Source organism: Nannospalax galili, unplaced genomic scaffold (assembly GCF_000622305.1).
Source record: "Nannospalax galili isolate Female #2095 unplaced genomic scaffold, S.galili_v1.0 scaffold806, whole genome shotgun sequence".
NCBI classification, from domain to species: Eukaryota; Metazoa; Chordata; class Mammalia; order Rodentia; family Spalacidae; genus Nannospalax; species Nannospalax galili.
The window spans coordinates 1194405-1218392 of NW_008355419.1; the positions used below are offsets into that span (position 1 = coordinate 1194405).

The 23988-nt window shown below is 50.2% G+C and overlaps 2 protein-coding genes across 2 annotated transcripts in view; both read left to right on the plus strand.

Annotated features, from left to right (window-relative positions):
• Positions 1-4: 4 nt before the first annotated feature.
• On the plus strand, positions 5-280 carry LOC103749802 (ski oncogene-like; the record flags this gene model as incomplete). The annotated part of the gene is made up of 1 exon (XM_008852688.2): positions 5-280. A coding segment is annotated over one exon (276 nt), but the record flags the coding sequence as incomplete, so codon positions are not given.
• Positions 281-282: 2 nt separating this feature from the next.
• LOC103749771 (ski oncogene) overlaps positions 283-23988 on the plus strand; it is a 78694-nt gene continuing 54988 nt past the window's right edge. The window contains exon 1 of the mRNA XM_008852639.2: positions 283-1077. Within this exon, the coding sequence (XP_008850861.1) occupies positions 382-1077 (696 nt within the window). The 5' untranslated portion in view covers positions 283-381. The remainder of the gene's footprint in view (positions 1078-23988) is intronic.

Genomic DNA, 23988 nt, shown 5'->3' on the forward strand with positions numbered 1-23988 from the left:
GCTGGGCGGCCCGGCCGCCTTCTCGGCGCGATGGGCGCAGGAGGCCTACAAGAAGGAGAGCGCCAAGGAGGCGGGCGCGGCCGCAGTGCCGGCGCCGGTGCCCACGGCCGCCGAGCCGCCGCCCGTGCTGCACCTGCCTGCCATCCAGCCGCCGCCGCCCGTGCTGCCCGGGCCCTTCTTCATGCCGTCCGACCGCTCCACCGAGCGCTGCGAGACGGTGCTGGAGGGCGAGACCATCTCGTGCTTCGTGGTGGGCGGCGAGAAGCGGCTCTGCCTGCGGCCGCAGTGCCGGCGCCGGTGCCCACGGCCGCCGAGCCGCCGCCCGTGCTGCACCTGCCTGCCATCCAGCCGCCGCCGCCCGTGCTGCCCGGGCCCTTCTTCATGCCGTCCGACCGCTCCACCGAGCGCTGCGAGACGGTGCTGGAGGGCGAGACCATCTCGTGCTTCGTGGTGGGCGGCGAGAAGCGGCTCTGCCTGCCGCAGATCCTCAACTCGGTACTGCGCGACTTCTCACTGCAGCAGATCAACTCGGTGTGCGACGAGCTGCACATCTACTGCTCGCGTTGCACGGCCGACCAGCTGGAGATCCTCAAAGTCATGGGCATCCTGCCCTTCTCCGCGCCCTCGTGCGGGCTCATCACCAAGACGGACGCCGAGCGCCTGTGCAACGCGCTGCTGTACGGCGGCGCCTACCCGCCGCCTTGCAAGAAGGAGCTGGCCGCCAGCCTGGCGCTGGGCCTGGAGCTCAGCGAGCGCAGCGTCCGCGTGTACCACGAGTGCTTCGGCAAGTGCAAGGGGCTGCTGGTGCCCGAGCTCTACAGCAGCCCCAGCGCCGCCTGCATCCAGTGCCTCGACTGCCGCCTCATGTACCCGCCGCACAAGTTCGTGGTGCACTCGCACAAAGCCCTGGAGAACCGGACCTGCCACTGGGGCTTCGACTCGGCCAACTGGCGGGCCTACATCCTGCTGAGCCAGGACTACACGGGCAAGGAGGAGCAGGCCCGCTTGGGCCGCTGCCTGGACGACGTGAAGGAGAAGTTCGACTATGCCAACAAGTACAAGCGGAGGGTGCCCCGGGTGAGTGTCCCCAGATGTGCGGCTGGCAACCATAACCCAGGGGTGGGGGTGGGAGGATTGGGCTGGAGGCTCCGGGTTCCGAAGCCTGGAACCTTTGGTTTGGCCCTACTTGGCCTGGGGCTGTTGTGATTCCGGGAAACGGGGGTCTTGTGCTCTGTGTGGGGGTCGGGGCCGTATGGCGGGGAAAGAAGGCTTCCTGCCTGCCGGGCGCCTGCTGCCCTAGCTCTGCGCCCAGGGGTAAGGCGAATGGCCACGACACCCTCCCTCCGCCCCCGGGGGCTTACAGCCCTCGCCCACATGGGCTGAGTGAGCTCTGCGGGTCCTGCCAGGAAGTGCCCTCGAGCTCTGAGAGGCTGGGCTGCCTGGCCCCAGTTGTGCATCTCGACCCAGATCGCCTTGGCATCCCTGGCCAGGCGTCCAGATTGGGTGACGGTTGCCCCTGTGTCCGGGAAGAGGGAAGGTTCTTCCAGGGAGGTAGTTTGCTTGGGCTGTCCTGTTTTGTCTTGAAGTCGGGAGACACAGACACTTAACACGGAACCAGCTGTCTGGGCCGAAACTTGGCACTTCAGCCCTGTCCTTCTCTGTCTCACTGGGGCTGCCAGAGACTGAGTCCCAGAGTCCCTGTGCGTGGGGGACAGGGCCACTTGGCCTGCTCAGTGGCAGCACGGTGGTGTCCGAGTTGCTGATGAGCCGCAGTTTGCTTTGACTCCTCATTTCCTTCTGTTGCCTTTGGGCTTAGGTGGAAGCTTGGCGGTGGCCGTGGAGGATGGAAGGCTCCCGAGGTCTGCTTGGGCAGCTCTTGGGCCACTGGGTGCCTGAACCATTCACTGGGGTGCACAGGGCTTTTGGTCATGGGTCCCAAGTCTCTGTAACTTTTCAGTGTCCAGCTTACTGAACTGCACAGCAGACTGCTGGACTGGCTTGGCTATTCTGGAGAGGCCTAATTTATTCAGCTATTGCATCAAACTTTTTTTTCTAAGTCTGTGAATAGATGCTACAGCCCTGTTTTCTCTGGGCGCCCCTCCAACATCGTGTCAGAGTCGTGGGGGAGGGGCTTGGGAAGAGGGACCTGCCTCATTCTGTGGGGGCTGCTGAGTGTGCAGATTCGAGGGTGACCCAGTATTCTGGTCTTGTCCGGCCAGGCCACTGTGCAGGTGAAGTCCTTGAGGGTGTGGGGAAGCTGCAGGCAGGTCTTGGGCTGGAGTTGGCTGTCAGCAGGCAGTGTGGACTCTGCCAGTGGAGGCCTTTCTGTTTGGGGTGTTCGCTTTTGTGGCCAGGGGAAGCCATGTGTATGGAGATGTTGGAGATGTTGGCTGGCTGGGGCCACTGTAGAGATTGGATCACTGTAGAGATGTGGGGCCACTGTAGAGATGTGGGGCCACTATAGACACGGGGCCACTGTAGAGACTGGGTCACTGTAGACATGGGGCCACTGTAGAGACTGGGTCACTGTAGACACGGGGCCACTGTAGAGATGTGGGGCCACTTTAGTCTGGGACTGCTGTGGCTTTGCCTGTGGGAAGCTTTCCTGTCCCTTATCTCCAGAGCAGGCGCAAAGAATCTTGTCTGAGCTGGGTGTGTCAGTGTTTGTTTTTGTTGACTCTGGCTAGGGTGCTTTCATTGTCGATCTGTCTTTCCAGACCTGGAGGGGGGGGCGGTATGGCCCCTTTGTCACAGCTGCTGCAGCATGGGGTAGGCTAGGCTGCTGTCTTCTCCCCTTACACCAAGCTTCTGTATATAAGGGTCTTCAGGCCTGGAGGAGATTTGAGCACCGTGGGGTTAGAAGATAGCCTGGGTTAGATAGACTAGGCCACTGTAGACATAGGCCCACTGTAGAGACTGGACCACTGTAGAGACGTGGTGGTAGGCCACAGGCTTGTCCTGGTGCGCTGAGCCGTGGTGATGTGTTTGGGTCATTTCTGCCATGGTTTATGGTTGCCGTTCTGTTGAACTTCCCTGGCAGTCCTCTGAGACCTCATTCACTGAGGGAAGAGAATTTTCTCAAGTGACTTCTCTTCAGCCCTGCTCAGGCAGTGTTGGCCTCAGCTTGGGTGCTTGTACTCTGACCAGCTCCTGTGTGCTTTACTGACTGGAATGTCATCCTCTCTTGTGGGGTGCTCCCAGCCTGTGGATGACCCCCAGCCCTGCTGTCAGTGCTGTCCCTCCCGCAGCTTCCTGATTCTGTAGTTGAAGGTTTTGGCTGGCCTGCCCCTTCTCAGCCCCCCAGGACAGCCACGTACTTGTCTGCATGAACTCAGGAAAGGAGATGTCAGTCAAGGTGGTCATGGACATGGCTGACTAGACTTAGCTTGTCCTGGGGCTGGCCTCGGTGACTGCTCACTGGTTTTTTTCCCACTCATCTCTTGACAGCTTATTCTAGTCACTGGATGTATTTTGATTCTCTTCTTCCGTAGCTTATTTTCATCTTTTGATCCACTGAGGAGGAGGAACAAAGTCTGCACTGGGATACTGCTCTCTGCAGGCCCTTGGGCTCTGCTGAACCAAGCATGAGCTGAATGTCTTCCCTGTGTTTGTGGAAAGGGATGGGTTCTCATACCCGTGGTGGGGAGGTGGGGAGGTCAGTGATTTTCCTGGGTCCTAGATGCCTTGATGACCTTTGGCTGCTCTGCCTTATGGCAGCCTGGCTGGAGTGGCTTCCATCTGGCTGAGGTGGGGTCCACTTATATCAGGCGGAGTCTGCCTGGCTGAGGTGGAATTGTGGTTCCTGTGGTCAACTGAGTGTGTTGGGAGGTAGAGAATTTCCAGCTTTGAGCCTGAAAACCTGTTGTAGGCAGCTGTGTCCCAGACCTTGGCATCCTGCACTGTTGTGATCACGTGAAAGCTGGTAGTCTTCCTCTGTGATGCCTGTCTGTCATGGGCGACAGGAAATGGCCACATCTTTCCAGTGATAGTCAGGCCCAGTGTTCTGCTGATATATCCTGGAAGAAAATGTAGGCTCTCTGGATACTCTGAGTAATTCCTAGGGACCCCCAGCTGCCAGCCTTGTAAGATCTCCTGCAGTGAGCCAGTTCTGCTGTGGAATCTGATGGGGTTGGGTTGCTCGTGATCACGTAACCCCTCTGTCCCTCACTGGTTGTATGAGCTTGAGCAAGTTGCTTAACTTCTATGTGCCTCATTTTTCTGTGACTAATGATTTGTTGATCGTGATGTTGTATATTGTGTCTTATGCTCGTTTTTCTGCTGGTAGCGCAGAGTGGTTGGGCACCTCAGAATCTTGCATTCATCTGCCTGGCCAGTTCGCTTTTCCTCTAGAAGTTGCCTGATAGCTGTTGGACTTGATGCAGAGTTCAGTCTATTGGCATAGATCTGTTTGTGGAAAGGAGATGGACAGTGGCATTTTGAGCTGCTTTTTGATCTGCTTCCTGGGATGTGGCCGCAATCCCACAGGATGATTTCTTATAACCAAGAACTGCCTTTGCAGGCTGCCTGTGGGTGCTGCGGTGTCTCCTGGGGAAGAGTAGGGCCTCCATCCATGGTCTGAGAAGTAGGCTATGGTGACACAGGACCTTAGGTCATCTTAGGTTAAAACACCTCTGTCTTCTAGAACCTGAGTTTTCAGGGGTTTCTTTTGCTGATATGGTCCCTTGTGGATTTTCTGAATTCCTCATGGTGGGACAATAGGCCTGGGGTCATGTTTCTCATCCAGATAGCTGGCCAGGTGGTCAGCTCTAGGGAACACTGAGCTGTGGGGTGTGTTTTGGGACATGGCTGCAACTTTTGGTGTGCAAAAGGCTGGCCTGAGGTGCTAGGTTCCAGGAGTTTCTTTCAGTGAGTTGTGGTTTGCATTTTTGGACTTTGGGGGATAGGGTCTTATCTCTTTAATGCTGGGAGTACATTTGTATGCTACCATGTCCGGTTGTAGTTTGCTCTTAAGTGATGATTGCCACAGGGGTAATACCCTGGACACCTGAAGGTCTGAGTGCCCTTCTAAGGGTCAGCTCTCCTTTGTCCACTGCCTTCCTTTTGAAAGGAGAGTATCCCCAGGGGGTGTGTCTTGTACTGTTCTTTCTTAGCATCACTTGATTTACCTTCCTCCAGACATTTGGGCCAAGAAGATGGAGTGCCATCTATATTCCTAGGTCAGACCCTGGTCCAAGAGACCCCTTGCAGAACAGAAGGGGGCTTTGGTTTGGGGATGGCCATCTAGGTGGTGACTCCTGTCTACAGCTGGTGGGTCTTCATAGATAGAGACAGCAGCTTGAGGTGGGCTGTAGGTTCTGCCCATATCATTGCTGGCTGTGTGAGCAGGGCCTGCTGCACATCCACCTCTGCGAAGGGCTGAGTGCTCTTAGCATCATCTGTCAGCCTGTCTCTCTGTCCTGCTACCTTCCAGGACTATTCCGGGAGCCAGCTGGGTCCCTCACCTCTGTCCTCTGCTGCCCACTGGAGGCCCTTGGTCATCAGGGAGCTTCCAAGAGTAAGGTCATTGACTCCCCTGTTTCTCAACCTCCCCTGCAGCTGGTTTGTGTAATAATGTCTGTCTGAAGTGTCTAAGGGCAGACAGGATGTAGAATGTGAGGAAGTCTGGGCCAAGTGTGAACCCAGCCCTGCCCTAGAGCCGGTTGTAGGGGGGGCCCCACCCCCCAGGTCTGAGTTGCTGCCACCACAGCCTCCAGGAGACTGCGGTTCTGGGCCTGGCCTGCTGTCTGGCAGGAGGTGGCAGTGGCCGTGGCTGATCTGTGGCAATAATGTGTCTCTTTCTAAGGATTGCGAAAGTTGAGAGAGGGTTTCTCCACTGGAAGAATTATGCAAGTTTCAACTGAAATGTTTTTTAAAAGTTTCTTTGTTTTGAATCAAAACACAGGCTAGATCACTTCCGTGAGATCTAGGGGGGCTGAAAGGAAGGAGCATTCTTCCCTGTTTCCTCCTGGCAGACAGTCACTGGCTTAGGAAAGGGATCCCCGGTTGGGAGCCAGGCACTGTCCAGATGGGGGCTGAGAGGTGCCCTGGTGCCCTTGTCACCTGTGTGATCAGGTGTGTGTTTGGGTAGTGTCCATTGTACCCACTGACAGCACCCTGTTGGTCCCATCATGCTGACTTGCCTATACCCCAGTAAGGCCATCCATCTCTGACCTTGTCTTCTGACCCTGTGAAAGCTGGTCCCTCCTTTAGACCAAGTGTTGTGCTGGCAACCTTGATGCCTGTCTGGGTTACCTTAAGAGGTCACCTTACGTCACTCTCTGGAAGTGTGTAGTAAGTGATTGCACTCATCTGCCTTCTGTGCAGATGAGGCCCTGTTGAGCTTTTGTGCTGCTGCCCAGTTCCCTCAGCTTCTAGACTCACTGCTGCCAGTATCCTCTTTCTGAAATGGAAGACATTTGGGCATGTTTTAGGTGAGATTGGAGATAGTAAAATCCAGTAAAAACGAGTTTCTGACCTGTACAGACTGCACAGGTGGTCACACAGTGACATCACCAAGTGTCCTGTGAGAGACTTTGGCCTCTGTGCATTCTTTTGAGTTGCCATCCTGTTAGAATGGAGACAGATAAAGGATCTTGGCAAGAGCCCGGAGTCACCCAAGATGGGTGTTAGTGTTGGTATTTGTGCTGTCTCTGGTTTTACTTTTTGGCTCCTAAAGACTGAAATAATGCCTCAACTTTAGTAACATGGGGAAGTTGAGGTGGAACAGCCACACTCACTCAAGCTGTGCATGGGTGCTGTGGGACCCCTACGGGCCTTCTCTGGTGGTCAGGCGTATTTTGCTGTTGGCCTTGCGGGGCTGACTGGGTGGGGGCTATTTGCTCGTAGCTGGGTGGAGGAATGATTCACGGGAGCTGAGCAGTCACTGTTGGTAGAGCCATAGGGCAGCCCAGGCCCCCATGGCTATGGGAGGGAGGGAGGAGGCTTGTGTTGGCCCCTTGGTGCCCCTCTTCCCTCACTTGTCCCATCATCTGCTTTGAAGAAGGCTGTTTCCTTATGTCTGACATAGGGATGTTTGGACCCTTCTTCCAGTTGGTTTGCTTGGAAAGCCCTGGAATGTTTCCCTTGGCTGGGGCTATGAGCATTGATGTTCTTCCCAGCTCTCCTCCCGTTGACTGTGGCTTCCTCTGGAACGTCCACTGGTCACTGTGGAAGAAGTAGTTCTTGTTGGGAACGGCTTCCTGCAAAATTCACTGTGCTTGCTTGCTGCTTTAGGGAAATGTAGTGGCTTCTTAGGCATGGGTGTTGAGCTGGCTTTACGCCAGGACCTGGTGGAGACAAGGGTGTCCTATGGAGACTTGTGGGCCAGCAGGTGGAGCTGACCCGAGGGCCCGGGTACCTCTTGGACTCTTATGTGACCCTTCCCCTTCCTGGTTTCCCTCAAGTTGTGTGTGAGGTTAGTGGTGTGGACACTGTGTGTGTGGTGATGGAGATGGGGATACTCTATGTGAGGTCACAGTGGTGGGAGTATTGTGTGAGGCTCTCCAGAACTGGCTGAGCAGTTTAGGTGAGGAGTTGTGGGCACCCCTCAGGTGTGACTGGTGGGCTTGTGGCACTGATACCATCTCACAGTCTCTGGAGCCACTCACGGCATCCTGGTGCTGTGGTCCCTGCACATGGTCTACTGATGGTTTCCTTCAGTGTCAGTTTGAGTTGCTCCTGTGCTTGTGAGGAAAGCCTTTGTCAGTACAGACTGGTATTTCTCAGTATGGTATCGTCTGCCTACAAGTAAATCTGTAAGTGACTGGAGCAAAAAGTGGCTCCTGCCTTTGCAGCCCCTCAGGCACTGCTAGTCCAGCTGTTGGGAAGGCCAGGTGGAATGGGCAGCTGCCAGCAGTACCTATATGGGCTCTGCACTGAAAGTAACATGGAAATGCCTTTGTTTTGACTGTGGAACCGCAGGCCTTTGCTTATAATAAGACAGAAGTTCTTGGTGCCTGAACTTTCCCCCCTCCTTTTCTGTTTATTTATTAAACCAAAGCAGCATATACTCCCGAGAGGTTGGCGTGGGCTGACCTGGAAGGGGGAGAACAGAGCAGTTTGCTTTTGTACTGGCCTGCAGCCTACCCTGGCATTCTGGCTCTGCAGATGACCAGGAGGCATTGGTCCTGTGTCTGAGATGTGCTACTCTCTGCTCCCTGTAGGTTGACCTGGACCTTCATGGTGCATGAGCCAGGCCAGTCTTGACAGGTCAGCGCCTTGTCCCTCCTGTGCTCCAGTTCTGTGTAGGCCCCTGGGGCAGGGTACTCTCCTTTCTCTATCCCAGAGCCCTGACACCTGAAGGTGGCACTCTGCAGTCTGAAGGTGCAAACATGGGGGTACCTTTCTTTGGAAGTGAGGAGAGCCCTGGATTGCAAGTAGATTCTCTTTTTTGGTGGGGGTGTCAGGCTCTTACCACATGCCAGTGCTGTAGTGACAGACCACACACAAAAATGGTCTCGATAGTGCTAACAAATCCCTGCTATCTAGTGTTTCCTCTTTTCTTCCCCGCCTTTCCCCTCTCCCTCCCTTCCTTTCTGTCTTGAAAGACAGTCTTACTATGTAGCCCAGAGTGTCCTCAAACTTGAGGATCTTCCTGCCTCAGCCTCCCAAGCTGAGGATACATACGAGTGTGTTCCACCACACTGACTGATGTGCTTGTTTGTTGAAGGTGAGCACAGTCTGAACTTTGACCTCTGGGTCTAGCAGGAGGCAGACCAGGCTGGCAAATTGGGAGGCACCTGGGCCACATTGTGAGAAGATATGAGGTAAGCACCTGTGTCTACATGGGTGCTGAGGGTTTGCTTGGCCAGGAACTAAGTGAGGTATACATTGGAACTTGTGCTATCCCTGGGCTGGGGGGGGGGTCGTCTCTGTGCAGCTGTTGGAGGTCCTGCTGTTCCTTCCTCCTCTGAGACAGCCTTGAGGTGTCCTTTGTGCTGTGTGTGTTGCTTGGGAGCCTACCAGCTTGTTTGACTCTCTTAGGGTGAGGGCCTGGATGGGAGATGCTGTTCTGAGATAGCTGTGCCTTCCCTGGGTGCTTGTAGAGACCCTCTGCATCATACACTGGGGCCACCACTTGGTGCTTGATGCTGTTAGCTGTCTCTGCCCTGCCTCACCTGCTGCCTTCTGCTTCCTGTTGCCCAAACCATTAAAAAAAATTATACTCCCAAGTTGAATGATATGCAAATATAGTCAATTAAGCGAGGGGATTTTAATTAGCAGTTTAAGTTCATGTGTGAAGTGCCTTGCCTTAATTACTTGACAGTTTTGTTGTAAATTTGCTAAGTTTTTTTTTGCAGAACTATCAAAACTGTGATTTTTTTTTTTTTTTTTTTAACATCCTTGTATGTAGTAAGTGTCGCCCAGCTTGCCTGACCCTAGTGGATTTGTCTCAATTCATACAGCTCTTTAAACTGTGAAAACAAGGTAGACCTTGTGGGTTGCCTTGCGCAGCGCAGTGAGTTAGGCCACATTTCTTGTTCTCCCGCATAGTCTGGCAGGGCACAGTCTGGCAGGGCAACTCCTTAGGCTTCCCTGGTGGATGGCAGGGAAAAGCCTCCCAGCTTGGGTTTGGAGCTAATAGAGTACATGTGTTCTGCCTAGGGACAGCTGGATGCCTGGAATAGAGTCAGGAAACTTGGACTTGGTTGAGTTTCAGAGTCTAGGCCTGGAGACCTATGTGGGTGTGGGGTGGTAAGGGGCCTGCATCTTGTTAGATGAGGTTCCTGATGCTTGCAGTTGCCATGTCTGGACATTGTTCTCAGAGCCTTGGAGGCTTTGTACTATTTAGGAGAGATGGGAAGTTCTTTTGCTGACAACATGAAAGCCTTCAGGCCCGGAACCTTGTCCTGATTCTTGAGCCAGAGAGTAGTTCTCATGACACTGGGGTCCAGATGCAGATGCAGCCTACCAATGCAATATCTAGGCTTTGTTTAACAAGTTCCCTTTCCAACCTCTGCACCTGGATCCTGCCTACCTGCCCTACCAGACGTTCTAGTGTGTTGGTGTTAATGGTTCTTCTGCTTGGATATAGACTCCAGTTTAATTTGCCATCTTTGTTGGGGGAGTCGTCTCTAGTTTTTAAAGCCCCTCAGATTTAGTTTAATACAGTCATATGTTGCCTAATGATTTGGACATGTTATGAGGAATGTAGTGTTGGGTGAACATTGTAAAGTATGCTTAGTAGACCTAGGTCCTATGACTGACCACATACTTGGGCCATGTCAGAGTTACAGACCTGTGTGGGGTCTGCCTGAATTTATAGACAGTCAGAGAATGGAGGGTAAAAACATTCATGCAATATCTAAGCATGCAAAAAAAAAAAAATTTGCAGTGAAAATACCTGGTGGGAGCTGGGTGGGGTGGCGCAGGCCTGTAATCTCAGCGCTCAGGAGGCTAAGGGAGAGGGTGGTAGGTTTGAGGCCAGCCTGGGCTACATAGGAAGACTCCCTCTCGAGGGAGGGAGGGAGGAAGGAAGGAAGGAAGGAAGGAAGGAAGGAAGGAAGGAAGGAAGGAAGGAAGCAAACAAACATGCTACGTGGCAGGAATTTATTAGCACTATCCCTATCCTGTGAGACCACTTTTGTGTATGTGGTATAAAACTGCACCTGACTGGACTTGGGGCATTTAATGTAGGTAGGTTGTTTTATTTTCTTATTTAAATTATTTATTTATTGTTTGGGATATACCTTAACTGACTCTAAGTGGAGGACTTGAACTTTACTCTGAGTATTTGTTCTGTGGGTTAAGGACAGTGTACCTGGCCCTAGCAGAGTGGCCCTGCAGCACTGTCCTAGTTTGCTCTGTTCTGGATACCCCAGCGTTCTGGGACCTTGGCCAGTAAAACTTCAGGAGAGTGACATGGTGTATGTGATGGTGAGTGTGAGGGGTGGATAGTGTGAGGAGGCCTGGTAAAGAACAGCTTTCAGAAGTGCAGGTGAGGTTGGTAGGAGCAGTCAGAGCTACTGGCTAGAAGTATGCCTGGGACACTATGGAAGCAGATGTCAGTGAGTGAGAAGGAGCTGAAGAGGACATACCTGGCAGGGGACAGTGTGCTGCTGCTGCAGGGCTGGGCCTGTTGGGCAGGGCTTCTGGAGCTATTGAAACCCACTGTGCACAGTGTGTGGATTTTTAAGACATAAGGCTCAGACTGTCCGGTACTGAAAGAAAAGGAGATGAGAAAAAAAGGGAATTCTTTGCTGCTTAGCAAGATGATAGACCATCATAGAAATCTAGAAGGAAATGTTAAGGGCACATTGCATCACTGGGGCCTGGTCACATCTACTCTTAGCTGTGCACGTTAGAGGTGTATTAGGGAGAGCTACAGCTTGCTGTTCTTCCTGCATCAAGTAAGGCTGAGGGCGTCAGGGAAGGATGAAGATCGTCTGTGGGTTCTTCTACCCTTCTTGGGTCCCTTCTCGGAGAGGCGACCTCTTCCTCTGCCTCCCTTTGGCCTCTGCCATCAGCCTCCATGTTTGAATAACCCCATCTAGAGCAGGTAGAGTTCTTAGCTGTGGACCACCTTGGCTGTACCTAGACCCTGCAATGGCCTATGTACTCTGGGTTATCATTGGCATGGGTACTGTCTCAGGTGAGGGTTTGCAGAAACTCCAAACCCCCTTGCTGTTTTTAGTTTCAACTTTTGTTTGTTTTGTTTTTGGTCTTTTTGAGACAGGGTCTCCCTGTAGCTCCAGCTGGCCTGGAACTCACTAGGTAGACCAGGCTGGCCTTGAACTCAATCTACCTGCCTCTGCCTCTCAAGTGCTGGGATTAAAGGCCATCATGTGGGCCACAACGCCCAGCTTTAACTTCAATTTGTAAGGATGTAGAGATTGTAGAAGGCAGTGCCGGATGGGTTCTTCCCTCCTCTGCCCAGGACCTGGGGACCCCAGGTCCTGTGCTCTCTAGTGGGGCCCATAAGGGTACTTGTCTTTTACTGCATTATGAACTTGGGGCCTGAATGTGTCTGCGCATTTGTAAAAATAGTTTTATGTGAGAAATTTCAGGCTTACATTGTTGAGAGACCAGTGTAATATACTCTGTACCGACTCAGTAAGCTGTTAGCGGCTAATTTTGCTTCATCTGACTCTCCCTCCTTTTCTGTCCAGGGGACTATAATTTTTTAAAGCAAACTCTAGGTATCATCTTATTTTGTATTAAGTATTTTAATATCGTTGACTAACATGTGGAACTATAGAAAAAATTGTAACTATACTGTCATTAAAGATCCTCAAAAGTTGAGGATTTCAGCTAGCATTCAGGGCTTGCTTTACTAGAAATCTGCTCTGCGGCTGCTTTTTGAGATACAGGAACATGGCTGTGTGTGGTCAGCCATCTTCTATGCATGCCTCTGGCTGCAACGTGTGCACGTGTGTCTGCACAGTCCTATCTGCCCGTGTGCTTGTGTCTTTGTCCATGTTTGTTACCTGCCTGTGTGCATATGTGCAGTGCTATGATGGGCTAGGGCAGCAATCCAGAGTGCCAATCTGAGCACAGCAGAGGCAACTTTTCTTTCTGCTGAGACGCAGTGGGGGCCAGGAGACATCAGCATAGCCCACTTTTGGAGAAAAGTGATGAATTCTTGTGAAAACATTTTCTTGGACACCTGATCACAGAACCAGTTGGTGTGGATTCTTCAAAGAATTCTGAAAAGGTAGAGAATCGTGTAGAGTAGCTTTCTGTATGAGCCCGCTGTGATTTTTGGTATATTGACTGACACCACACTCCCACACCCCCCTCACCCTCAGATAGAGTCTGCCCACATAGCCCAGACTGGCCTAGAACTTGGGACTTGTGATTTCAGTGCTGGGATTATGTGTATGTGCCATTATGCCCAGATTGAACTTTTCTTTTTAAAAAAAAATACCGTATTTTTATTTTATGTGTGAGTGTATTGCCTGCAAGCCTAAGTGCACCCATGTCATGCAGTGCTTGTGGAGGTCAGAAGAGGGTGCCGCATTCTCCTGGAACTGGAGTTATGTATGGATGGTTGTAAGCTGTCGTGCGGGTGCTGGGAATCAAACTTGGGTCTTCTGTAAGAACTATCAGTGCTCTTAACCACTGAACCATCTCTCCAGCCCCCTGAGCTTTTCTTTTTACTCAGGGTTTCTATGAAGCCCATGCTGGCTTGGAGTTCACTTTGTAGCTCAGGCTGTCCTTGAACTTGTCACCTTCCTGTGTTAGCTTCCAGAGTGCTGGGATTATACCTGTCCTTACACACCTGGCTTGAATGTGGTATGGGCTTCTCTTTTGTCTTCCTTCCCTCCCTTTCTCCCTGTGCTGGGGATTGAACCCAGAGCCTTGTGCATGCTAGGTAAGCATTTTGCCACGAAGCTACATCCCCAGTCCCTGAATGTACTGTTTTTTTTTTTTTTTTTTTAAGATAAGGGGATAAAGGGAAAGAAGGAGCTCAAGAGAGGTAGGACCATAGGAGAAGGGTATTAGTAACAGGAGTTATAGACTGTTGTTAGCTGCCATGTGGGTGCTGGAAATTGAACCTAGGTCTTCTGCAAGAGCAGTCAGTGCTCTTAACCGCTGAGCCATCTCTCCAGCCCCTAAATTTGTTTTTATTGCATTTATTATTTACTCTGTGTGTGTGTGTGTGTGTGTGTGTGTGTGTATGCGTATATGCGTGCACGTGCACGCCATAACCCACTCATGGAGGTTAGAGGACTACCTGGCAGGAGTCAGTTCTGTCCTTCCACTACATAGATCCCAGGGATTAGATTCAAGCCATCAGGCTCAGCGGCAAGCACCTTCACCCGCTGAGACATCTCACATGCTCACTTTTTAACTGCACATGATACTTCAGAAGCTTTATTGTGGCAACATGCATTATCACCAGTGCCTGCACATTGTCAAGAATGCAGTATGCAGTCTGGGTTTAGCTCAGTGGTAATATGCCATGCTCAGGGCCCTGTGTTCAGTCTCTAGGACCAAGGAGAAATGCAGCATTCCCGGGCACCTCTTTGTGCCCTCCAGCTCCCATCTCCAGCCTTGTGTGCAGAGGGTGATTGGTTACCAAGGGTGTCAGTTATGTTGCTGTGTGGCTCTCAGTGTAGTTTTGTCTCTCCAGTTTGTATACTGTCACTGCTGTGTCACTGTTCTTGTATTAATGGGGGTTTGAGCTCTTGCTGTGGGTGTCTTGAAACAGGAGTACAGAGTGCACTGGAGTGTGTCTTGGTGAGCATGGGCATGAGTTGCAGGTATCTTTGGGGCAGGCCTAGAAGTGAAATGACTTGGTGTGAAGCACTTGATAATTTAGGCCAGTTGTTCTCTGGAGTACCCTGCCAGTCTGCCTTTTGATCTTCTGGCCTTTAAATGCATCTCCTCAATGCATGTGATGCAGGCTTTTAGTGAAACCCTTTGTGCAAGATTTGGCTGGTGAAGTAGGATGCATTCTAGCATGCATATATGTACATCTACACACGTTTCTTCAGCACCATCAGTCGTAAGAGGACTATAGTTGTGCTTAAAACTTCATGCACATTTTTGGATTGGGGATGTGTAGCTCAGAGCTCAAGACCCCTAGATTCAGTCCCCAGCCCCATTTCCTTAGTCCACTCCAAGATTCTTAGAGACAGGGCCATATTTGTGTGTGTGTGTGTGTGTGTGTGTGTGTGTGTGTGTGTGTGTGTGTGTATGTGTGTGTATGTGTATCTATGTGTGTCTGTCTGCAGAGGCCAGAGGTCATACTCAGGGTTCATTCCTCAAGAACTGTCCACCCTGTGTTTTTGTGGCAAGATCTTTGTTGGGCCTCATTTTGAAGCTCACTGATCAGGCTGGGCCAGCCGGCCAGTGAGTCCAAGGGTTTTCCTGTTTCCACTTCCCCAGCACTAAGATCACCAGCGTGTGCCTCCATACCACACTTTTTATGTGGGTACTGGGGATGGAACTTGGTCCAATAAGTGCTGTTGGTTTGAGACTGAAATTTCTAAGAGGGAGTACAGGTTTACAGGCTCACGGAATTTCTGAGACAGTTTCTCAGCTTCTGCAGTTTTGAAATACTGTAAAATTAAAATATATTCATTTGCCAGGCATGGTGGTACATGCCTTTAATCCTAGCACTGGGGAGGCAGAGGCAGGTAGGGATTGAGGCCAACCTAAAAAAATTTTTTTTTTATTATTAAGAAAAAAATGTGGGTAGGGACTAGCAAGATGGCTCAAGTTGCTGTGCAGGGATCAAGCTGGAACCCACGTAAAGGTGAAAGGAGACCTCCACAGAGCTGTCCTCCACATGGCAGGTGTGAGCCCCCATCATGCACATCCACACAAAATAATAATTTTTTTTTTTTGGTCTTTTTGAGACAGGGTCTCCCTGTAGCCACAGCTGGCCTGGATTCACTATGGAGACCAGGCAGAACTGGAACTCACAGAGATCTGCCTGCCTCTGCCTCCCAAGTGCTGGGACTAAAGGCATGCACCACCATGCCCAGCTTCACAATAAATTGTTATTTGGAGGAGGGACTAGAGAGATATGGCTCAGAGGACCTGAGTTTGGTTCCCAGCATTGTTACACAGTTTACAACCACCTGTAACTACAGCACCAGGGGATCTGATACCCTCCTCTGGCCTCCATGAGTATCCATCCTCGCATGCACATACCCACCCACAGTTTGTGAAGAAAATAAATCTTTATAAAATCGTTAATGATCCTTGCACTTGTTTGTTTTTGGTTTTGAGTCAGGGTCTCATTGTGCAGTCCTCACTGGCCTGGAACTCACTGCACAGACCAGGTTTGTCTCAAACTCACAGAGATCCACTCATCTCTGCCTCCCAAGCACTGGGAAAAGCATGCACTACCATGCCCAGTGTACTTTTTTTTCTTTTTTGAGACAGTGTTTCCCTGTAGTTCTAGCTGACTTTTACTATGTAGACCAGGGTGGCCTCAATCTCATAGAAATCCCCCTACCTCTGCCTCCCAAATGCTGAGATTAAAGATGTGCACCACCATACCTGGCTGTATTTTTTAAAAATTACTTTATTATTTTCGTATGTATGAATATATTGCCCTCATGTTTATAAGTGTACCCGTGTTGTGCATTGCCCATGGAGTTTAGAAGAGTGTGTCAGATCCCCTGGAACTGGAGTTAAGGATGGTGGTTAGCCACCATGTGGGTGTTGGGACTCCAGCCTGGGTCCTCTGGAAGAATAGCAAGTGTTCTTAACCGCCGAGCCATCTCTTCAGTCCAGCCCCCTACCCCTTTAAGTAAAATATACACTATATAACATTTACTATTTCCCTTCCTTTTTTTTTTTTTTTTTTTTTTGACATGGGACTCAAAAAAAGTAAAGTAGAAAGCTGGCCTTGATCTTACTATCTAGCTATGACCAACCATCCTCTCCTGATCCTCCTGTTTCCAAGTGCTGGAATTGTAGGTGTGACTGCCACACTGGGCACCATCTTAACTCAGACATGTAGGTGTGCAGTTCTGGGTGTTGAGCACAACACCTCATGCAGTCTTTACCACCATCCTCTGATTAACTTCAGTCGTCCACCTTGAGACTCTGTCTCTGCTAAACATTGACTCTTCCCTCCCTAAGCCGTACACCCACTACCCTGAAGGTCTGCTTCTGTGAACCTCGTGGCCCTAGAAACCTCAGCTACATGCAGCAGATTTGTATTTTTCCTTTGGTGATTGGTGGTGTTCACTGAGCATAGTGTCTTCAGGGTTCATCCATGTATGTCAATATTTCTTGCTTTTTTAAACTAATATGTGTTAAGACTGTGAAGCCCAGACTGGCTTCGCACTGAGTCTCTGCTTCAGTCTCCTGCTTTTGGTCTTTCCCTTTTAATGCTGAACATTGCATTTACGTGGGGACATAACATCTTCTTTACCCATTGCCCACTTGTGGACACTTGGGTGCCTTCCACCTCTTGGCAGTTGTGAACAGTGCTGCTGTGGGCTCAGCTGCACAAGGACCTACTTGAGCCCCTTTTTAGCGTTTTCAGGTGTTCTGAGATGTGGCTAGGAGTGGGACTGTGGACAGCTGCGTCTGCATTGTTTATCCTCTACGTGAGGGCTCTCATTTCTCCACATCTTTGCCAGTACTTTTCCCTATTTATTTGTGTGTGTGTTTGTGCATATGCCTGTGCCATGATGTGTGTAGAGATCAGAGGACAGCTTTCAGGAGCCAGTTCTCTCCTGCTACCTGTGGGTACCTGGATCAAACTCCTCTGGTCATAAGGTGTGGCAGCAAGTGCCTTTACCTGCTGAACCATTTCACCTTTTCTGTTTTTGTTTTTGTTTTTTTTTTTGTTATGAGCTGTCCCTAGTGGGCACAAGGGGGACCTTCTTGGTGGTCTGATCTGTGCCTGCGTGGTGCTTGGAGACGTCCAACATCCTGTGTGTGCTGTTCAGTGGTGTCAATTCGACTCCCTTTGTCCATTTTGAATTTTTCTTTCCTTTTTTTTTTGAGACAGTCTCCCTGGAACTCCCTATGTAGACTGGGCTGGCTTCAATCTTACTGAGATCCACCTGCCTCTGGGACTAAAGGTGTGGACCACCACACCTAGCTTTTGAATTTCTTTAAATTTTTTTTTTTAAAGTGTGTGCATGTATATGTGGGTATGTGCCTGTAGAGGCCAGAGGGATTGGATCCTGGGAGCTGGGGTACAGGTGGTTGTGAGCTACCTGATATGGGTTCTGAGAACTGAACTCAGGTCCTTTATAAGAACAGTAGTTGCTCTTAAGCATTGAATCATCTCTATAGCCCCTTTAAAAAATGTTTATTTTGGGGTTCTGGAGAGATGACTCAGTGGTTAAGAGCACCTGCTGTTCTTGGCAGAGGACTCAGGTTCGATTCCCAGGTTGTTACCCACATGGCGGCTAACAGCTGTGTGTAACTCCCAGTTCCAGTGGAATCTGACCCCCTTTTCTTGCCTCTCTGGGCGTGGTCCAACACAGGTGCGCCACTTAGATACATGCAGGTAATACACTCATACACACAAGAAAATTAAAATATTTTTAAAAATATTTAACTTTATGTGTATGTGTGAATGAATGCCACATATGTGTGGGTACCCATGGAGGCCAGAAGAGAGTGTTGGATCCCTTTGAGCTGGAGTTACAGGTTGTAGTGAGCTACCTAATGTGGGTGCTGGAAACCAAACTTGGTTCCTTTGAAGAGCAGTGCATTCTCTTCATCCCCCTCTTGGGTTTCTGTTCAGTTGCAGTTCTTAGCTATTTGTATTGATCTCTACTGCCTTGGCCATGGTTTGTCTTACTGCCAGTTGTCCTTTATACATCAACAGACTGGACTGTCTTGAGCTGGATTCTGTGTCAAGGAGACCTGTGTGCCTCAGGGACTGGGATGGGATGCACGTTCTCTGTTTCCCACCCTGTGTCAGTGGTAGGGGCTGTGTCTGAGGTTGGCAAGGACTCTTGGGAAAGATTCCTGCTGGCTGTGGAGCTGGGAGGTGGCCCTGAAGGTAGGTGCTGCTCTGTGGGGCACCTCTATGTACCTGGTCTGCAGTTACAGGAGAGAACATGTAGTAGGGTGCCTTTGCCTCTTGGAGACCTGTGTAATGGCTGTTGGGTGTCTGTGAGGTGTGTGTGTGTGTGAGCTGGTGTGTGTGTGCATACTTGCTGGAATGCACCTGAAGACGCCAGGACTGGATGACGGCCATTTAAGCTTGGGATCAGGGGAGTACAGCAGGAGGGCTTCTGGCTCTAGGGGCCTATGTCTGATGCATTCTGGAGAAAGAAAGAAAAAGATGAACTTACTGAAGCACATTCCAGGTCTCCATTCTTTCCAGATGATGTTCACCAAACTTTGATGATCGGTGACCTAGTAAGCTGCAATACTGCTCCACAGGGACCACCACTGACTCACCCTCTCCTTTTCCAGAAGATGGAAGAGGAGTATAAGGTCTCCCCTCTGGTTGAGATATGTCCTTTCTCACTTCCTGTTCTCCAAAGGAGAACTGGGGGCATCTGTCCAGTATGACTTTAGGAAGGAGCTGGCCAGGGCCTACCCCTTCCTCCTGATCTCTGGCCCCTAGACACCATTTCCCGTGCCCCACGACACTTGGCCTCATTTAGCAGGGCTGCTCCATCAGGGCCTCCTCTTGCCTGGTTGAAGCTGTTGGTTCTGAGGAGGTTGTAGATGATAGGTGGGTCCTGCTGGATCACGTCTGCTATTGGGTTCCAACACTTCACAGGGTGGAGAGCTTGTATGTGCTATGAGCCATGATGGCTTGCAGTGATGTGTTTTAGGGGACCCCCTTTGTTCCTTCTCTGGAGACTGGCAGCCTGACCAACAGCCTTTCCACACAGCAAGACCTCCAGAACCTGGGGGTAATTAGTGCCCACAGTGCTCTGGTTCTCATGCTAGGGCTGTGGTACACAAGCTAATTACTCCAGCCAGCAGCAGGTTCCAACATTGGTTTCTAAATGCCTCTCTTGGCCTGACAGCCTGGCTCCTGGCTGAGGTGACCTGGACTCTTTTGTTGGGCTTCATCAGAACTGCTGAATATTAATGAGGGAAGCTAGAGCTGCTAGGCCTGGTTTCTCTTGAAAACAGAACCCTTACCTTTTGTTTTGCAAATAATGCTGGGATCCCTTGCTAGCAGTGGGGGTGAGGGTGCTGGTGGGATTCAAAAGGCAAACTTGGTACCTAGAGCTGCTTAGAGCAGAGGTCGGTAGCCTTTACCCACCATAGGGAAGGTGGCTTTTTGTGTTTGGGTTTAAAGAAAAAGGGAGAGTTGTAGGCTCTTAGGCCAGCACTTTTTTACCTGCCTGCTTTTGGCCCATGGTGAAGTGAAAGTCACCTCTTGCTGTTTTGGGACTAGGTTTCCACACCTTCCTCCTTCCACACGTTTTCCTGTGAATAAGTAGCTCAGCAGTTTTTTGTGCTTCTGGTCCAGTGGAAGTTTCTTAGAGATTAATGAGACATAGAATTGCTTAGTGGTTAGGAAGGTAATATCCTAATATGGGCTTGGGTCACTCGTATTGTAATTTTGGATCATGCCATACATGCCTATACAGAGGAATTAGAACTCCTTATGAACTTCTAGGTGATGTGTTGTGGCACCTTGAAGACTTTTAGTTCTTTTGGGCCCTTTTGGGGAGAGGCAGCTAGGTCTAATGTGAGTGATGTGATCCATAGCCAACTGGTCCAAGTTGATCAGTGATGAATGCCAACAGGCACTGTGGCAAGGCGTATGGTGTACGCTAGGCAGCCAGGAAGGCCACCAGGCTAGAATCCTGTCTACATCTGTGCCTGTGCTAGTGACCCTTGGTACCACCAGCTACTCCTCAGCCTCTGCTCTAAGGTAGAGGCCTTTGGTCAGGTGCGTCTGATTGGGGGCTTGCATGTGTCGTGATACTAGGTCATTATTGTCCTTGTTACTCTGGGGGGCACAGACTGAAGGTGTTGTGGGTTCTGGGGTCCAAACAGCACAGCAGGTAGATGTATTTGCTGCTGGCTGCTGTGCCTGGCAAACAGAGTCATTCATCTGGTGAGTTCAGATGGCATCTAACAGGTTCAGAGCAGGAATTGTGAAGGCATTTCCAAGTGTTTCAGCTTCTCATAACTGTAGGCCGTGGTCTGGAAATGACTGTGCAGTAAATGACACCTGGTTTGGGGCACAGCAACTTTGAGATGTGAGTTTCTGTCCTGCACAGGACTGAGATCCTAGGAGAGAGAAGAGCCAGTGGAAAGGGCTCCATGTTAGGTTCTCAGGTGGCCTGTAGGTTCCACCCTCCTGCCTGCTGTCTGTAGGTCATAGCACATTGGATTATCTCTTGAGCTGAAATTTGAGACCTGTTTTATGGATAGGATTGTTATAGTTGAGAGAATTTGAAATTTTTACAGTTGGGTGTTGTGCTGCTATTTCAGCTCCAATGCTTTGCTTTTGCAGCGGCTGTAGCTGAACGGTGCACATTGTCTTACCTCCCTGGGTTAGCCTCAGACCCTAGGCCCCTCTTGTATAGCCTTGCATGTAGGTTGGCTACAGCCACGCCAGCTGTGCTGTTGCTCCAGCTGTGTGGCCTCCATGGCTGCAGGAGGAGGGAGGAACTGGTCTGTTGATGAGCCTGCCTGTCCTTGGTTTAAGACATTTAGTTTTGAAAAACCTTCAAATTGTTAGGAGAGATACATGGTAACCCTTTTGTGTGCCGGGATGAGCCTTTGCTTTTGCTCTGTCTTACTTGGTTCTTTCATGTGATGATTTTGTAGGGTTTCGTTTGTTTGTTTATAAATATTTTATTTATTTATTTTATTATTTTTGTCTTTTTGAGACAGGGTCTCCCTGTGGCCCCAGCTGTCCTGGAACTCACTGTGTAGACCAGGCTGGCCTCAAACTCACAAAGATCCGCCTGCCTCTGCCTCCCAAGTGCTGGGATTAAAGGTGTGCGTCACCATGCCCGGCCTTATTTATTATTTTTATTTTATGTGTATGAGTGTATTGCCTGCATGTATGTGGTGAGTACACCCGTGTCATGCAATGCTGCGGAGATCAGAAGAGGGCTTCGGAGTTAACTCCAGGAACTGGAGTTAAGGATGGCTCGTAGCCACCATGTGGGTGCTGGGAATCGAACCCGGGTCTTGTGCAAGAGCAGTCAGTGCTCTTAACCACTGCGCTCTCTCTCTAGCCCGTTTGTTTTTAAAGATAGGGTCTTACTCTGTAGTTCTGGCTGGCCTGGAAGTCACAGAGATCTGCCTGCCTCTGCCTCCCTGAGTGCTGAAATTAAAGGCATGTGCTACCATGTCTGGCCCATTTTTGGAGATTTTGGGTGCTCTGTGGTGAGGATGTTCCAGGTAGTGGACAAGGGCATGTAACTGAGAGGGAGACTGGCCCACGTTCGAGACCCTATCTTGCAATTCTTGTCTGTTCAGTCCTGTGTGGCCCCCACGTCTTTCCTAAGCCTTGTTAGGCCGGGGGTTCAAGGACTCGATAGCACTTGAGGTGTTTTGGGCGGAACCCAGCAGGCACAGTGCGCTCTTCTTGAGAGCCCTTTCTGTCTGTGGCTAATAAGTAACCCAGGGGGAGACTTTTGACCCTTGTAGTCCCTGTCACTTGTGAACTTTCTCCCAATGGGTATATGGCCCTCGTGATCCTGCTTGACTCAGTCTTGTTGCTCTTGAGGTGTGGCATTCTGCTGCTTAGCGTCTGTGTCCTCCTGCCACCACCTCACTGTCACAGTCCATTCTTGTCATCATTTTGACATTTACATTGTCCGTCTGGTCACCTCTGACCTTGTTCTTGCCGGTCTGTTTAGAGAAAAAGCAAACTTCCCCTGAAGTCCTTAGACCGGTCTTAGACTGCACTGTGTGGCTTGCTTACTTCTACCTGGGTGACTGCCTGATTCCACTCCTTGACACCTTCTTCCACATGTGGACACTATCCTCCCCGAGGTGTTCCTGCTACCTCCATGGGGGTTGCCTTCCATGGTGGTGGAGATGCTAGGCTGCTGAGGGAATCTGTCACTCTGTTACTGTTGAAGCCCAGTTAACTGGATACATTAACATGGCTCCATCACCAAGTTTGACTTGTACAAAATGGCCTCTAGCAAAATGAGCTACAAAGTATCATCTGTATGACTCTTGGTGTCTTCCTATTCTTACTGGTGGTAGAACCATGGAGCTTCCTCCCTCCTCTGCTTCTTCCTGCCCTCAGCGCCAATGAGTTATGGCTCACCTGGCACTGCTCTGGCAGTGGCTGTGCCCAGACATGCTGTGACACATGGGACTCATCTGTGCCATGATACCACGTGAGGTACCCTTGGGGTCTTTGGGAAGGTGGGTGTAGCTGCTTTGGTATATGGATGCAAGGCTGAAATGCTTAGGTGCTAAGGGTTTCAAAAGTGTTCTTTTTTCCCCCTCCCTCTAGTTTTTTTTCTTTTTAGATTTATTTTTTAAATTTTTGTATAAGTGGGTGTGTCTGTGTATATATGCATGTGTGTGCTGGTACCCAAGGAGATCCCAAGAGGGTATTAGATCCTGGAGTCAGGGTGCTTTTGAGCAAGCTAATAGGGGTGCTGCGAATCTAAATCTTGTCCTCTGAAAGAGCAGCAAGTGCTCTTAAACTGTGAAGCCACCTCTCCAGCCAAGGATCACCACAGACAACCACCTACAGTCCCCTGCTCTACTCAGCTATTGAAGGCAATTCCTTCTAGTTTTAGAAATAAAATTTATCTCACATTGGGCCAGCTAGACAGCTCTTGAGATCAAGCTAGACAACCTGAGTTTAATTCCTGGAACCACATGGTAGAAAAGAGAACTGTCTCCTTCAAGTTGTCCTCTCACCTCCATATGAACACCGTACGTAGCTTATGACCACTCTCCCTCAAACAATGTAAAAAAAATTATCCCATCTTAAAAATTTCAAAGCTTTGTTTAAAAAAAAAAAAAATCAGTTCATTCTTTCCTCCTCCAGGAAAACTGAGTTTTGAGTGGGCCCCTATTTCCCAAGACAACAGTCTGATTGAGGGTCCTTTGAACTCTGCAGGGCTCTGAGCCCCCTGAGGGTTCCTTGTGGCCCTGGTAGCCAGAAAGTATATGGGCCATCACCTGTAGAGGTCCTGACCTGTTTCCTGTTTTCTACCTGCTGGGGACTTTCATCTCTTTGAGCTGCTGTCCACTGAATAATATAACACTAGACAAAAACAAACAGCTTAGTGATTGATGCTTAAAGAGGAGACAGAGAAAGGACCAGCCACTCAACATGAACAGGTTGCTCTCAGGCCTTTCCTGCACAGTCTGGAGCTCCTTCTTCAAGGCCCAGCTGGTGCTCAGCTCTCCTGTTCTTTAGAGCCTTTGGTGGCTACAGCTCCTTAGAAGATGCTGGTTATGGAATGCTTACAAGGAGAAAGGGAGGTTTGCCGAACTCGAATAGAGATTTCATGATGTAGTTTGGTTAAATTTGCTTTAGATGCCATGTGTACTACACTGACTACAGTGTCCCAGAGTTCAGAACACCCAGGTGTGGGTTCAGCCTGCTGACTCCATTACCAGCCACCACATTGAACAAAATGGGTATCACAG